We start from the raw sequence: 14,897 nt of genomic DNA, 5'->3' as shown, positions 1-14,897 counted from the left end.
TCTCATCTATACAATGAGTAAGTATACCAGATGGGTTATAATGTCTTTTCTAACATGAACATTTTTTTTACTTTTTCAATGTAGTAATAGCTAGGTAGTTATGTTATAGTAGCTGAAATTAACTTGATTTTTTTCTTTTTCTACAGTTTGAATTATTTTACAGCCAGCATTTTAGTGGAAGGAAACTTACATGGTTACATTATCTCTGTACAGGTAAAATGCATTTAATTATATCTAGTGTAGTGAAATTTACCTGATATAATTATGTTAATAATTTAATGGAAGAGATTTCTTACAGCTTAATGATAGTTTTGTTTTTTTTATTTTATTTTTTTCTAATGATAGTTTTTAACCTCTTTTCCTCTATTTGCCTTGCTGGTTATCATTAAAGCAACTAATAATGAAGTTCAAGTGCAGCACTTTTTAATAGTATAAGTATAAAGTTATGCTGTTTTTATTACTGCTTGGTAAGAAAATGTCTAAATTTTATAATGGTTTCTTACATTTCTGTAACAAACCACTTTATATAGACAGTAGAAATTTTATTTAGAAACCAAGACTTGACAGGTCAGATACTCTTAAAAAAAACCTATTTTCTCTAAATATGTCAAATGTCCTCAGAAATTTCATTAAACATTATAGGATCATAAGGAGATCCAAGCATTTGATTTTTCTTTTTGGTGCTATAGTGAACTGCAATAGTAAATACTTTTTCCAGAGTGTCCCAATTAATTTCCAGTAGTTTTTAATTTTAGAAAAGTTAAGTCAGAATCTGGTCCTTTGCTTCTTTCTGGAACAGTGGGGTCCACTTATTTGACAGTAGGATTCATAACTGAATGACTGTAGACTGTGTGCAGTTGCTCTGAGTTGCCTGAAGATGTTAGCCAAAGCAAACACTCAAAAATTTCTCTACTTTTGCTAAAGCTCTGCTTTGAAAAGTTCATTGAGTCAACTTTCTCTTTCTATAAGAAGGAAAAGGTATCTCTGTTAAGGGTCTATCTCTTAGAAATGGTATAAGAAAATTTGATCAATCAGGTGCCATAACCTTTATTAGGAAATTCTATTCACTCACTTAAGAAAAATTTCTCTTACCATTTATTTGACTAATTTATATTTGGAATATGATGTCTCATTGTTAGTAATACATATTAGTACATAATCAGTACACGATAAAACATACTTACACAAGTTTAACTTTATTGAACAAGTTGGACATCTACATTTTTTCAGCAGTTTGTGAAATAAATGATTAAAAAAAAATTTTTTTAACGTTAGTTATTTTTGAGAGAGGCTGAGCGTGAGTAGGGGAGGGGCAGAGAGAGAGGGAGACACAGAATCCGAAGCAGGCTCCAGGCTCCAAGCTGTCAGCACAGAGTCCGAAGCAGGACTCAAAACTCACAAACCATGAGATCATGACCTGAGCCGAAGTCAGATGCTTAACTGACTGAGCCACCCAGGCGCCCCAGAAATGATATTTAATAAGTGGTCAATTTGTACTTGACCTTTAATTTTACATCTGTTATGAATTTTTTCTATTCTCATTTAGTAAATATAATGGGTTTTAAGAAAAAACATGCTCAACCAGTGTTTTAGATAACTAAAAGAACTAATATATCTTAATGTACTTGAATTTAATTTATTTTTGATATCCATGAATATCTGTCTTGGGGAGTTTAAACTCTCTTTGTTTTTCTCATTACCTCAGCAGTAATCAACCTCCTAAAGTATTTTAATGAGGGGCTCACTTTTTTGGTGTTCAGCAACTTAATTGTAATAGAAATAAAGAAAAAAACGACGTAGTTTTTGCTCTTGGAATTTGACCTGAAAACTGTTACTGATGACACCTAGATAGGAAAGAGAACAACATTCCTTTTCTGGTTTTGAACATACAGAATTCCAAAGCTGGTCCATGATAACCAGATTTTTGGAGCTCATTTGTTTGTTTTTGTCTTGTTTCAATGTTGTGTATATGTGTCTTCATTAGAGTCAAATAGTTTATTCCTTGGAAAAGATTGTTAATCTTGTAAATTCGTTTTTGTTTTGAATCACTGAAAGCACTGAAAATACCTGTGATCTATCAGTGAAACTATTGGGTAAATTTTATTTTGGTTTTGTTTCTCATTTATTCATTTACTCATTAGCAAAAGTTGTCAAACACCATCTGTCTTTAAGATGCTTGTTCTGTGGTTCCCACATTTGTCATAAGGTTCCAGGGCTCCTTTAAAACATTGGCTCTCATTCTAGACTAAGAGTTTTGTTTCTTGAGAACCCCTATTACTCATACCTTTACATATAATCAAAATTATTCTTTCCTAATCCATTTGTACATTATTCCAGGTATTATTTGTATTGTAATCCAAGAGTCTTTACAAATGGTTGGAGATGGGGTATAAAGTGATATTTGGAGAAACTTAGAATCAGGAGATGTCAGGTTATTAGCCTATTAAGTCTATAACCTTGAGCAAATTACTTAACTTCTCTGAGCCTATTCCCTCATCTTTCACTTTGAAAATTTCATTTATAACCCAGAGAACATCTTTGTCCCAAGTACTTCTGTATGCCAAGTACAGATAAAATACAGAGCCTCAGCCCTCAAAAAGCTCACATCTAATGGGAGGATAGACAAGTAAATAATTATGGTAAATGTTTTGAATGTTGTAATAGGTGAGCCCAGGGTTTTAGTTTCCCATAGATTGGTGGTAGCAAATAGCTCCTGGTGAAGGAAACCTTCTGAGTAAATAACATCTAAACTTGGTTTTCAAGGATGAATAGGACTTAGCCAAGATAGGCAAAGAAGAATGTTGAGAGCATATTACCAACAGAGGTAAGAATTTTAAGAAGTAAGCAATCTATGCTATCAGGTGTGACAGAGATACTGAATGAGAGAAAGATAAAAATTCCATTGGATTTATGACTAGGACACTGGGTAGAATTATTCTGAGAGAACAACTAGATGAAGAAATGACAAATACAGAACCTAGAAACTTACACTGGATATAAATAAATTTTATTTATGGCACATCAAGATTTTATAGGAATCCCAAGTCAGCTGCTGAGAGATAAGTTGAGAAATAAATTCAAGGGAAGTAACACTTCATTGGTTAATACATAGCTGTGTAGATAATACATAAATAATACATATAATTAGATTATATAAGCAATTAATGAACTATAAGTCATATAAGTATTGATTATTTGCCAAAATCTAATCTGGCAAATTTGCCAAAATCAAAATCCCACCATATTGCACATACCTTAAAAGGTAATGATCCTATCCTTGACTGAATTCTCTTTCATTATTGATTTCAAATACTTTGACAGTTAAAATTGTGAGGGATTTTAATATTACCTAATGTCCAGTCCATATTTATATTTCCTTGGTTGTCCCCAAAGAGACCTTAATGCCTGTTTTAATGTAATCAGAGGTCACTGATTGCATTTGGTTATTGTGTCTTCCTACTTCCTTTCCCTACCACCTCTTCCTTAACCCCCTTTAGCCCTCTTGATGTACTTTTTTGAAAAGACCAGACAGTGTTTTGGATTTGTCACATTATTGTGATGTATTTGATTTGTTTTCTATTCCCTATACTTTCTGTAAATTAGTATTTCTGAAATTAGGTTCAAAAGTTTGATTCTATTCAAATTATATTGTCGGCAAGAATACTTCTTAGGCAGCTCTATATACTTCATAATGCACCAGAAGGCTTATAATATCAGGTTATCCCACTATTAGAGACTCTAATGTTGGACACCTGGTTAAGGTGGTGACCACCAGATAGCTTCATTGTAAAGATACTCTTTTCCCTTTTCAATTAACAGGTGATCTGAGGGGAGATACCTAGGTCCCATATGAATACCCTTTTTCAGGAACAGCTCTATCTAATGGTTTTGGCACCCACGGATGATCATGGCTTGAATCAGTTATTTCATTACTGATTGCAAATTGGCGATACTCTATCACTCATTCAGCATTTAGTAGCTGACATTCTTCTGTAAAGAAAAGCTTTCCCTTAGAGACTAAGGAGCCGACAGGTAATGGGAAAGTAACTTGGATGAAACTATTAAGAGAGTTCTGCCCACTCGTTAACTTCCTGTAGTTTTAAATACCTCTTGAGTTATGGTTGGCTTATTTTTTCAAAGTATGTGCGTATCAGAATGTTTTGTTCTAGTTTGAAGTTTCATCAAGTTTGCCAGCCTGTTCTGTAGGTAAAATGACCTCGTTTGTATCTTCTGTTTCTGTTTATGGCAGTAATTAAATGAATCGTCCAAATTTGGGATTTCCTACCCTGCCCCACATATTCCCTCTACGCTTTTCCCATTTTTTTTCTTCTGTGAGCTAATGAGTACTGTGGTACTTTTCAGTGGTACTGAAAAGGTGGCAAGAGGCCCATGTGCCCCTAATGCTGACAACTAAAAAATAGCAGGGGAAAAAAAAAAGTATTACAAAACTAGTTTTCCTCTTATTAAATGTTGCAGAATGAACTTAATAATAAATGCTACATTGACCCTTTATTTACATTGACCCTTTCCTTGCATTGTCTCTTAATGTTCCTTGGGTTCTGGTGGTGATGAAAGACTGCTTGGTATGGCAGGAGATGCATTCTGTGTCCAAACCCATGGCAGCGTGTTATAGCATCCATAAAGTGTCGCCTGAGGTCCCACTTCATCATCTGCATGTTTGATGCATTACTTCGTACTTGTTTCTGACATGATTGAAACAGTCATTATACAAATTATGTACAGTTTATGTGATATCTTGCTTCTCACCATATTTCCCAAATTTAAATGTTGAGGTGAGAGTCCTTAAAGTATTTTTGGTACTGATTGTTGGCAGGACACTCCTAATGTTAACTTTTTACTTAAACTCTGTTAAGCCCTCCTTTCATGAAAATTCAGAGATAAGGCATATTTTTCTTCAGGTGTTTCTAAATATCTGAATAACAGTTATTTTTGAAATAGGTTGAAGCACAATAAAAATTGGAATAGGCATCTGCATGATAATCAGTGGCAGAATTGACTTGATATCCTTTAAATTTTTTAATTACATAATGAATAAATAAGCACAACATCTTGATCAGAGATCCTAATTACCACTCACAGGGAGAATGTAGCCTCTGGGGTAAGTTCATGTGAAATATAGCCTCCTTGAGTATAATGTAGAGCTTTAAAACCAGATCTTGTAATGGTTTAGTTTATAATCCATTAATAGTCGAATAATTCAGGGTGTGTAAGAGACAGAGAGAAATACAGCCACTAAACCACAGCTTTATGCTTTATGTCCTAAAGGAAATTGTTGGTTGACCTGCGTTAACTTTACATGTTATAGAGTGCATACATGTTTGTCATACAGTTTATTATAAACTTTTCAGTGCACTGCCTCCCTGGGGTGTTGCAGAACTTCAGTGAGCCTAAACCTAAGTGAGCCTAAACCTAAAGGATACCAGCTGTATCCTTTATAGCTTTCCAGAGTAGTGTAGTATCTAGAACTTGTTTATTCTATCAACTATTTCATCAAAATAATGTATCTTTTTGTCTCTTTTCCCATTTGTTTGCCCTTAGAAAGTTACTGAGAAGAAAAATGTTTGTTTATGAGACAAAATAGCATTGTTAAATTTTGGCAGAAACTGCAGGTTAGAGCCACAGGAGAAGCATCTCCCGTGTGCTTGAACCTTGCCAGATAGACACCCCTGAGGCAGTTACTGGTAGCAGGCTGTCATTCTCTCCTTTTGTCCATTTCTCCTCCTACCCTCACCTCCTGTTACTGCTTTTTTTCATGCCTAAGTCTTAGCTTTCCTATTAACTTTTAGAGACATTGTTACCTGCTGGTAGAGGTATTTTAGTTTAATTGTGATTTATACTGCCTACTCAAAACTAACAGCCCTCCCTCCACCCCCCAAACAAACAAAATGATTACATTGCTGGCAAGAATGGCTTTATAACAATTTGATAAGTCCTTGGCTCATTCTTTCAGGAGAAAGTAGCTGAAATAAACAATTACTCAAGTAATTTTGAAATGTTTCTTTGATGATCAGTTTATTGTTACAATTTTGTTTTAATTGTAGGTGAAGTTAAAATGAACTATTTGGGCAAACCATATGTAGCCATGGTTACAACATACCAAATGGCAGTTCTTCTTGCCTTTAACAACAGTGAAACTGTCAGCTATAAAGAGCTTCAAGACAGCACTCAAATGAATGAAAAGGAACTGACAAAAACAATCAAATCATTACTTGATGTGAAAATGATTAACCATGATTCAGAAAAGGTATGGAGAATTTAAGCATTATAAACATTACAGCTTTTTCATGAGATGTTTGCAGTTTTTCAAGTAAGGTTATAATTGGCAATGTCCTTTGTACTTTGGAACACACTTGAGTGCGGAGCCAGCTGCATTACTGTAGGCTCCTTACAGCTGTGAGCTTGTGCAGTCACAGAGAAGTTGGTGACTGTGTGCCCTTTACAGTTTGATTTTATTTGTCCTACACTGTGACAGTTTCCTGAAAATTGTGTAAGAATTGCCACTGAGTAGATTCTGGTTAATTGAGGTTAAAAACAGTAGCATATTGTAAATCTTTCTGTTTGTTTTTTTTTTCCATGTGTTTAGTTGATATTTAATTACATGATTCTGTAATAAGAAATGACCATCTATTGATGTTTATTTGTGTGCATGTTTAGTTTGTGTAACCATTCCAAATGCTCTCACTCTCCTGTTCCCTCATTCCAGGACTCAACTAATAACCACCATATATTTGTAATATCTGTCACAAGAAGAACAAGCCAGTAATCTACTTCTTTTCTTTATAGCTTTTTTTCCTAATAACAAGTTTTTGTTGTTGTTACAGTATATTTTAGACACTTAAATCGTTGTTTAAAAAGCAGATATGAGTTAAGAGTCCTATTTCAAATTGTGCCTATAAGAAAAAATTCTCATAAATTGTGTTTCATTTTTGTTTTGGTGAACTTAATAGCCTACAGTTTCTCTCATCAGTTCATTTAATCCGATGATATTTTGTAGCCTATGATTGAGCAGCTTTAAATAGCATGTATTCTGAAAGTCAAATAAAGCTTTTCTTAATACTGAGAAATGATTAATTTTTCTGACTTCAGAATCTTAACAAAATATTAAATTCTTAATATTAAGATTTTAATTAATGCAATTAGTTATAATTTAAGCATGAATTTTTAAACTTAAAACAAAATTTTAAGTATAAATTTTTAGCTAAATTAAGTGCTTAAGAAGTTGTATAGTTTTCTAAAATGTATTATTTTTGCTGCCCAGGAGTGTTCAAAATAAATACAGATTGCTTATTCGCACATTAAATTTTAATTATGAATGCCATTCCTTAGCAGAACTTCTTAGGTTATTATTGAAGATGGTTCATTTGCCAAGTGCTTTTTGATCCTGCTGATGGAGAAAACTCACTATAGGACATGAGTGGCTTTCTTAAGCCTGACAGAGAAGTTGTGATTATAAAAATTGGTTTGACAACTTTCACTTGAGAAAAGGCCACTTGCTTCTGGCAGAGTGAATAAAACATGAATTGGAGGGTGAACTTCATCAGAACCACACCAGAGTCACGTGTGCCACGGGAAACCAGTTGCTTCTGTAGTCCAGTTATTTATCATCGATATTTTGTTACTGCAGCACAAGACCATTGGTTGTTCACTTTTTCAAAATGGGGTGACAGTAGGTCATAAAAATTAAAATGTTAAATTCTGTTTAAGCCAATGAGCTTTGACCCTTTATCTAGTGGTAATATACATAATAGTTGGGCCATAAAATAGCTTATTTCTAAATGTTAAACAGATTAAAATTCAAGTGTAAAACTAGAAAAGAATTGTTTTTTGCTTTCTTTGACAGAAGACAGTTACTTTTCTCTTAAATAATCTTTGTAATGTAAAATGATGAGAGTTGAGTCTTCTTTGCTTGGCCATTTCATTTTAAGGCATATTATTTGCAGCAACTCCTATTTAATGATTTTAATTTTGATAAATATGAATGAATTATTTTTAATTATAGGAAGACATTGATGCAGAATCTTCATTTTCATTAAATATGAACTTTAGCAGTAAAAGAACAAAATTTAAAATTACTACATCGATGCAGAAAGACACCCCACAGGTAAGTGCTTTTTAATGTTGTTTCTCTTGGAAATATTTAAGCATTGGACTTCACAAGTGTAACTGAGAGAATGCAAAACTTTGCACATCAAAAGTAATAATGTGATGCATTTTTTTCTGGTTTATTCTCTGCATTTACTAACCTTACAAACAAACAAACCCGCTGCCAGTATCTTAGATTATAAAAATAGTAATATAATGGGTATTTAAGGAAAAGGATATTGTAGTATTGTCACATTTGCTTTTAGACAAAATGTGGAGCATTGCTTTGCATTCTTCACAAAAATTCCTACCTTGACTAGTGATATAATCTCTCACATTTTTCATTTGGAAAATAAAGAAAAGCTTTATAACACGTTTCTTTCAAAGAGAAGTTGAAAATGTTTCTAACTTTGCATCCTGCCCCATGTCCAGTTAAAAGATAGGATGTCGAGCCCTCTCCAAGAACTTATTCCCCCGTGGGAGACAGATGTTAGTTAACTATGACTAAATTTCAACACAAAAATGTTTGAGATCTCATTTTTCTCTAGGCTATTGAATAATAATTTATAATATGTGGGTTGTATTTTGTCTTTTTTTTTTTTTTAACGTTTATTTATTTTTGAGACAGAGAGAGACAGAGCATGAATGGGGGAGGGTCAGAGAGAGGGAGACACAGAATCTGAAACAGGCTCCAGGCTCTGAGCTGTCAGCACAGAGCCCGATGCGGGGCTCGAACCCACGGACCGCGAGATCATGACCTGAGCCGAAGTCGGCCCCCCAGCCGACTGAGCCACCCAGGCACCCCTGTATTTTGTCTTTTAAAAGCTGTTATGAGAGCCCTATTGTGGCATTGCCTGCTTCTATGCCTCACTCTACTGTGTTTCCTTGAGCTGTGTGGAGATAGGCCCTTTGTGGCCCATCCTTCCCTGCTTCTCTGCTTGAGCCAAATAGAATCTTTCACAGCTCTTCTCCTTGAGGCCAGTATGCACAGTTACTGAAGCATCTAAAAGCATATATGTGGTATATAGTCTGTACTCCCCGACAGGACAGAAATTTGAAAATTATTGAAAATCTGAAAATCATTTAAATTCTCCTTTATTGCTTATTTACATTAAATACATTTTACAGTAGTGTTAATTTTTTTAATAACCTTCCAACTTTAACCCAAGAAATTATAAATAACTCACTGTAGATATTCCTTTGGTAATGGTTATGTGGTAATGGGCACATGTTAACTACATAATTTGATGCTCAGTATTGATTGGAAATTTACTTAAACTCATTGATAGAATGAATTATGAAAGGTTCAGTGACTAGTGTCTCATTTGCTCTTTTTTCCCCCCTGTGAAACAGGAAATGGAGCAGACTAGAAGTGCTGTAGATGAGGACCGGAAAATGTATCTCCAAGCTGCTATAGTTCGTATCATGAAAGCACGAAAAGTACTTCGGCATAATGCCCTTATTCAAGAGGTAAAAGGCTGGGAAATCCTCAAGGCTTTTTGGGGCAAAGGGTATTATCAATGTATGGATTAGGAATGTTTCTTTGTAAACATGATACAGAAATAATATGATTCCCAAATAGCATAAAGAAATGTCTCATTACTTAATGAGAACAGTACTCACTTATAATTTCAGTATTAAGTTCAGATTTCCCTTGGCTTAGATTTAGAGAGCTAAGTTCACCAGTATATTGAACCTCCTGTCCAGTTATTGAAGGAAATTGACTGTATCAAGTATTCATTCATTCCATAAATATAGGAGTGTCTACCATGTGATAGAATGTTATGCACGTCATTAGGGATGCGGTGCAGAGCAACACAAGATATGGTTCCTGACCGTCTAATAGGGAAGAAATACATGACTGAAGTAGTATGCAAGCAAAAAATATAAAATTCCATTAACATGCACTGAGAAAGAGATACAGTACTGTGAGAATGTACACGGAAGCATTGACTTAGGGGATTTGGGGGGAAGGTTTCTGGAGAAAGTGTTAGTTCAGCAAGGACTTGAAAGTTTGGCAAGGGTGAAATGGAAGTTGGAGCATGTGTACGTGTATTTAGATAGATTAGTGTATAGTTTAATTTTGTTATGTGTGAAAATTATTAGATTTTGCTATATCTGTGTTTTGCATTTTAATTCCTTCACAACATAAACATTAGGCTTTTCCCCTATTTTACATAAAAATTTTTTGTCATCAAAATTGATTTAAATTGTTCCCTCTCTCCTTGTGTAATGCCCTCTGAGCTAAAACAGTTTAATACTGTTCATGGCATTCACTTGTTTGATGTATCATACCCATGCATTTAGGATGATTTTACTCAGTTTAATTAATATAATTCATAATTACTTTAAGCATACTTTTCCCGTATGGATTAGGTCTATTTGATGGAACCTCACTCAATGCATTGGAAGCACATCATAGCCGATTAGTTAGTAATGATTTATAACTGACTGATTAGCAGTAGTTTGACACATCAATGTCTCTCTCCAACAGGTGATTAGCCAGTCAAGAGCTAGGTTTAATCCTAGTATCAGCATGATTAAGAAGTGTATTGAAGTTCTGATAGACAAACAGTACATCGAACGCAGCCAAGCGTCAGCAGATGAATACAGTTACGTAGCGTGATGTCGCTCTCCTCTAGTGTGGGTGTGAGAAGATCATTGCCATCACCATTTGGTGTGTTCCTGTGGGAAAAAGCAGGCCTGTGCCTCCATAATTTGGTCATTTGGCAGCCCCTGTTTTTCTGCTGTTTACAACATCACCAGTGCCACGTCATGAGCGTCAGAGAAAATGCCTAGAGATATTTCAAGCTCATGTCATTATGACATTTCTTAAAACTTTATTAAAAGAATGAGTGAAGTATTGCTGAAATGTGGAAATTTGGTTGGGTACCATGCTTTTTCTCCCCTTCACGTTTGCAGTTGATGTGTTTTTTTTTTTTAATGTATCTTAAAGGACATAAAATAAAAAACTTAAATATTGTAATATGACAGATAACCTAATAATTGTATCTACATTAAAATGACAAACATGATATTGCTGCTTGTCAAATAAAAAAAATAAAGAAATAGAATGCCTTTTTTATGTGGATGGAGCATCACACATAATAGTATAAATATAAATGTTCATGAGTCATCAAAGCAGCTAATGAAGCTTTAGTTGCATTTTTATCTGAATGGTTTAACTCGCTTTTTACTCCTACTTAAGTCCTACATGAAAAATGTGTAGATTATTGTTCTTGAATGCATAAAAATGCATTCAACATAAAGAATGTTTTATTTTTATGGACTGGAACTACATTGGATATGAGCATTTTGAATGTTGAGGATTTAATTCTATCAAGAGTTTCTGGTGATATGCTTACACCGCAGAAATAAAGGATGAGGAGAATATGTGGTGGCCTCAAGTCTGGATAGAAAGCGTTTCTCATCCAGAAGTTGTCTTTTATTTTCATAATACATTAATTCTAATGTAGACAAATACCCAGCTGTCTTACCTCTCCTTCTACCTTTCTCTGAGTTATAGGAGATCCTGTGATACCAGTGTATTCCTTCCATTCTCTTACCTGTGTATTACCCTTACACCCCTATACATTTTGATACTAAATTCACTCTCATAAGTCATAGGTGTGCTTAGCAATGCGTAACCTAAATACCTTTTTTTTTTGTCTGTATGGTGCATTACACCGGATGCCACTTATTATAGACATGAAATTCCACTATTTTGTTTATTATTTATGTTAACAGCAGTATTAGACTACTCCAGTCTATTATATTTATTACCCATCTATAAGCTGGAATATTTTAAAGGGTATCCCATGTGAATCATTTTACTTACAGTACTTTAGTTTGTATCTCTGACAGATAAGATCTTTTTTAAAAACAACAAAAACACAACTTTAATGACATTATTACACCTAACAAAAAATAATTACTTAATATCATCTAATATGTGGTCTTGTTGCAAAAATGGCTTCTGCAGTTGGTTTGTTCGATTGCACTTTTTCTGACTCATGTCTCTTTAAGTGTTGGAAAAATCTAAGCTTATAACGACTTACGTATAAACTGTATCTCTCATTTTACCTTTCTTTCTAGAGAGGACGTAATGGCAAACCATACAATATTGTACATTCACTGTCAAAAAACAAACCTTGTTTTGATAACTTGTTGATAAAGTTTCCAAATTGACTCCTTTTTTCTTAAATATTTATAAATGTTAAATTAAGTCTTGGTATCTAAATTGTCAAGAAAATATATTATATTGAAAAATGGACAAAATACTTGTGCTGAGGTCTACAGAAGTGACTGCCAAGAGTTTTCTTCACATCTTTTTCTCATTTTACCAGAAAGGAAACAGTAAAGATATACTCACGCATGAGGAGGAAGAGGCCAGATACACTTAACCAAGTCACCATCCAAGAGGGAGCAGCTTTCAGAATGAATTCTAGCACAGACCTTCTGCTGAGGAGAATGAAGGGAAGGCTGCAGTCTTGTCAAGTTAGGTCAGGCACTTGAAATCATTACGAGCCTAGCGCACAGCCCAGAGCACTAACCTGACAGGCCCTGTGTACGGTACCTAGTGCTTGTGGGCAGAGGAGGCCAAAGCTACAAAAGGGGAAGAAGCGGAAGGAGAAGAAAGGGTTCTCTGTGCTTTATCTTGGAAAACAAAAATAATGTGAGCAAAACTTTCAGAAGTTCTTAAAAAATTATTATTAATACTGAGGTAGTTAATGTGTGAGTCAGTGATACATTTTCCAGCCAGACAGCATGCTGCTTTTGTTCACGTTCTGTCCTTCTCTTTGAAACCAGATTATTTTAATTGCTGCTGTAGTTTTATTCTGGGGGTTTAGTCTAAGATTTTATGACCGTTTGCGTTAATATAAACAAAGATATACTCTGGGGTTTGTGCTTTGCTTTATTTATAACATACTACCTTTATAGGATTTTATAACCTGTATATGCTACAATGCTATAAAGTTCTGTTAATTTTTTTAACTTTTATTGAGTACAGACTGTGACTGGTGCTTCCTCATATGTTATTTTGTTTGACCTTCCGATAATCCTGTTAACCAGGCAATGCTCCTCTCTCATAGAAGAGGAAACCAAATGAAGAGTTTTCCAGGAGTCATTGTCAGGGACCGCAGAACCTGAATTTAAATCCTAGTCAAAATTGTGGACCTAATAAATACAGTCTCTCTCTTTCTTTCTCTCTCTCTCTCTCTCTCTCTCTCTCTCTCTCTATATATATATATATATATATAAAATAGCCTGTAAGATAGAAGTAACTTCATTTTCTACGTAAAGAATAGTTTTTCCTGACTTTTCAGAGCAAAAATTTGTTTCTAGGTGATTTGTGAGAATAAACACTTCATATTTGGGATGCCTGGGTGGCTCAGTCAGTTGAGTGTCTGACTTCAGCTCAGGGCATGATCTCACAAGTTTGAGCCCCGCGTCAGGCTCTGTGCTGACAGCTCAGAGCCTGGAGCCTGCTTTGGATTCTGTGTCTCTCTCTCTTTCTCTGCCCTCCCCCACTCAAAAATAAATAAACATTAAAAAAACTTTTTTTAAACACTTCATATTTCAGTTTCCTAAGATATTTAAGATCTAAATATACATGTTAAACAACTTTGCTCATAGCTGATTCATGGCGGAAGGTACTTGTGAATTTAATATTTTACCTTCACATGTACAGCTATAGAATATCTATTTCGAGTGTATATATATATCCTTAATATACATATACTTAATGCAAACCTGTGTTCGGTTAAAATTTTTTGAGTTATAGTAGCAGTGGATAATTTATTGAGCTCTTAATCTTTGGTTCCTAGTACACATTCTTAGTTGAGCAAGGTCAAAGTAAATATATGAACTTTTAAAATACTAGGCCTAAGGGCAGTTGTACATAGACTGTAGCTAAATGAGTAGAAAAATATGGAGAGGTCCACTGGTTGAAGTTCATGAAGCATATCTAAAGCTGAAGCAATTAAGTGAGGCAATCCTTTTGTGAGACATACAACCTCAAGGGCTAGACTTCATTAAAGGTAGGATTCACTGATGGGGAGAAGTCATTTTTATATGTAGTGACTATACGACACAGTAAATTCTAAGGATTTTTCCTTCCCCTGCTCTCCATCCATAGTTCAGCCAATTCACCTTTCATCATCTAACAAACATTTACTGGTGCCAGGGTATTATGTGAGTACAACTGCTGAAGTGAAGCAAAAAAGATATAGTCTGTGCCAACATGGAACTTTTAGACTTGTAACAATCAGTCATAAATACGCCATTTCAAGTGTACATGCTTATGAAGGAAAGCCTTGGGTACTTTGAGAAGGGTTGCATAAGAGAGGTTAGAAGGGCAGGAAATGAGACAGGGAGAGCATATTCTAACCAGTAACAGCAAAGATCCTGAAGTAAGAAGCACCAGCTACAACCTAAGAATCAAAACATCTCTGAATGAATGATGTGGATTTTACACAGGGGAGTTACATTTGTGCATATATATATATTTTTTTTCCTTGGGTGGTAGGTGTATGAATATTCATTTCATTATGCTTTATAGTGTACATATTTCAATTTGTTCTTTGGTGTTTGCAAACTATTTCAAAATCCTGTTTGCAAATTTCAGTGGAAAACGGGTAACCTGCATTAATGTGAAGAATAGACTCTAGAGGGCTGAAGGCAAATAGTGTGGATACTTAGGAGACTGGTGAGGTGAGCAGTTACGGTGGTGACAGCAGCCATCTCCAGAGTGATAAAGTAGATAAAATTAACATCTTAATAATGGGTTAATT

At 34.6% G+C, this 14,897-nt stretch overlaps 1 protein-coding gene across 8 annotated transcripts in view; it reads left to right on the top strand.

Moving 5' to 3' along the window:
* Window positions 1–11,496, top strand: part of CUL2 (cullin 2) — a 155,109-nt gene extending 143,613 nt beyond the window's left edge. For all 8 annotated transcript variants that reach the window (XM_053225516.1, XM_015063576.3, XM_027073807.2 and 5 more), the window contains 5 exons: window positions 147–213; window positions 6,063–6,265; window positions 8,021–8,122; window positions 9,457–9,573; window positions 10,598–11,496. In XM_053225516.1, the coding sequence (XP_053081491.1) occupies window positions 147–213; window positions 6,063–6,265; window positions 8,021–8,122; window positions 9,457–9,573; window positions 10,598–10,729 (621 nt within the window). In that variant the 3' untranslated portion in view covers window positions 10,730–11,496. The remainder of the gene's footprint in view (window positions 1–146; window positions 214–6,062; window positions 6,266–8,020; window positions 8,123–9,456; window positions 9,574–10,597) is intronic.
* Window positions 11,497–14,897: the final 3,401 nt, after the last annotated feature.

This window comes from Acinonyx jubatus, chromosome B4 (genome assembly GCF_027475565.1).
Source record: "Acinonyx jubatus isolate Ajub_Pintada_27869175 chromosome B4, VMU_Ajub_asm_v1.0, whole genome shotgun sequence".
In the NCBI taxonomy this organism is placed as follows: Eukaryota; Metazoa; Chordata; class Mammalia; order Carnivora; family Felidae; genus Acinonyx; species Acinonyx jubatus.
Note: the sequence above shows the minus strand (reverse complement) of the source record. Positions and strands in the feature narration are given on the sequence as shown.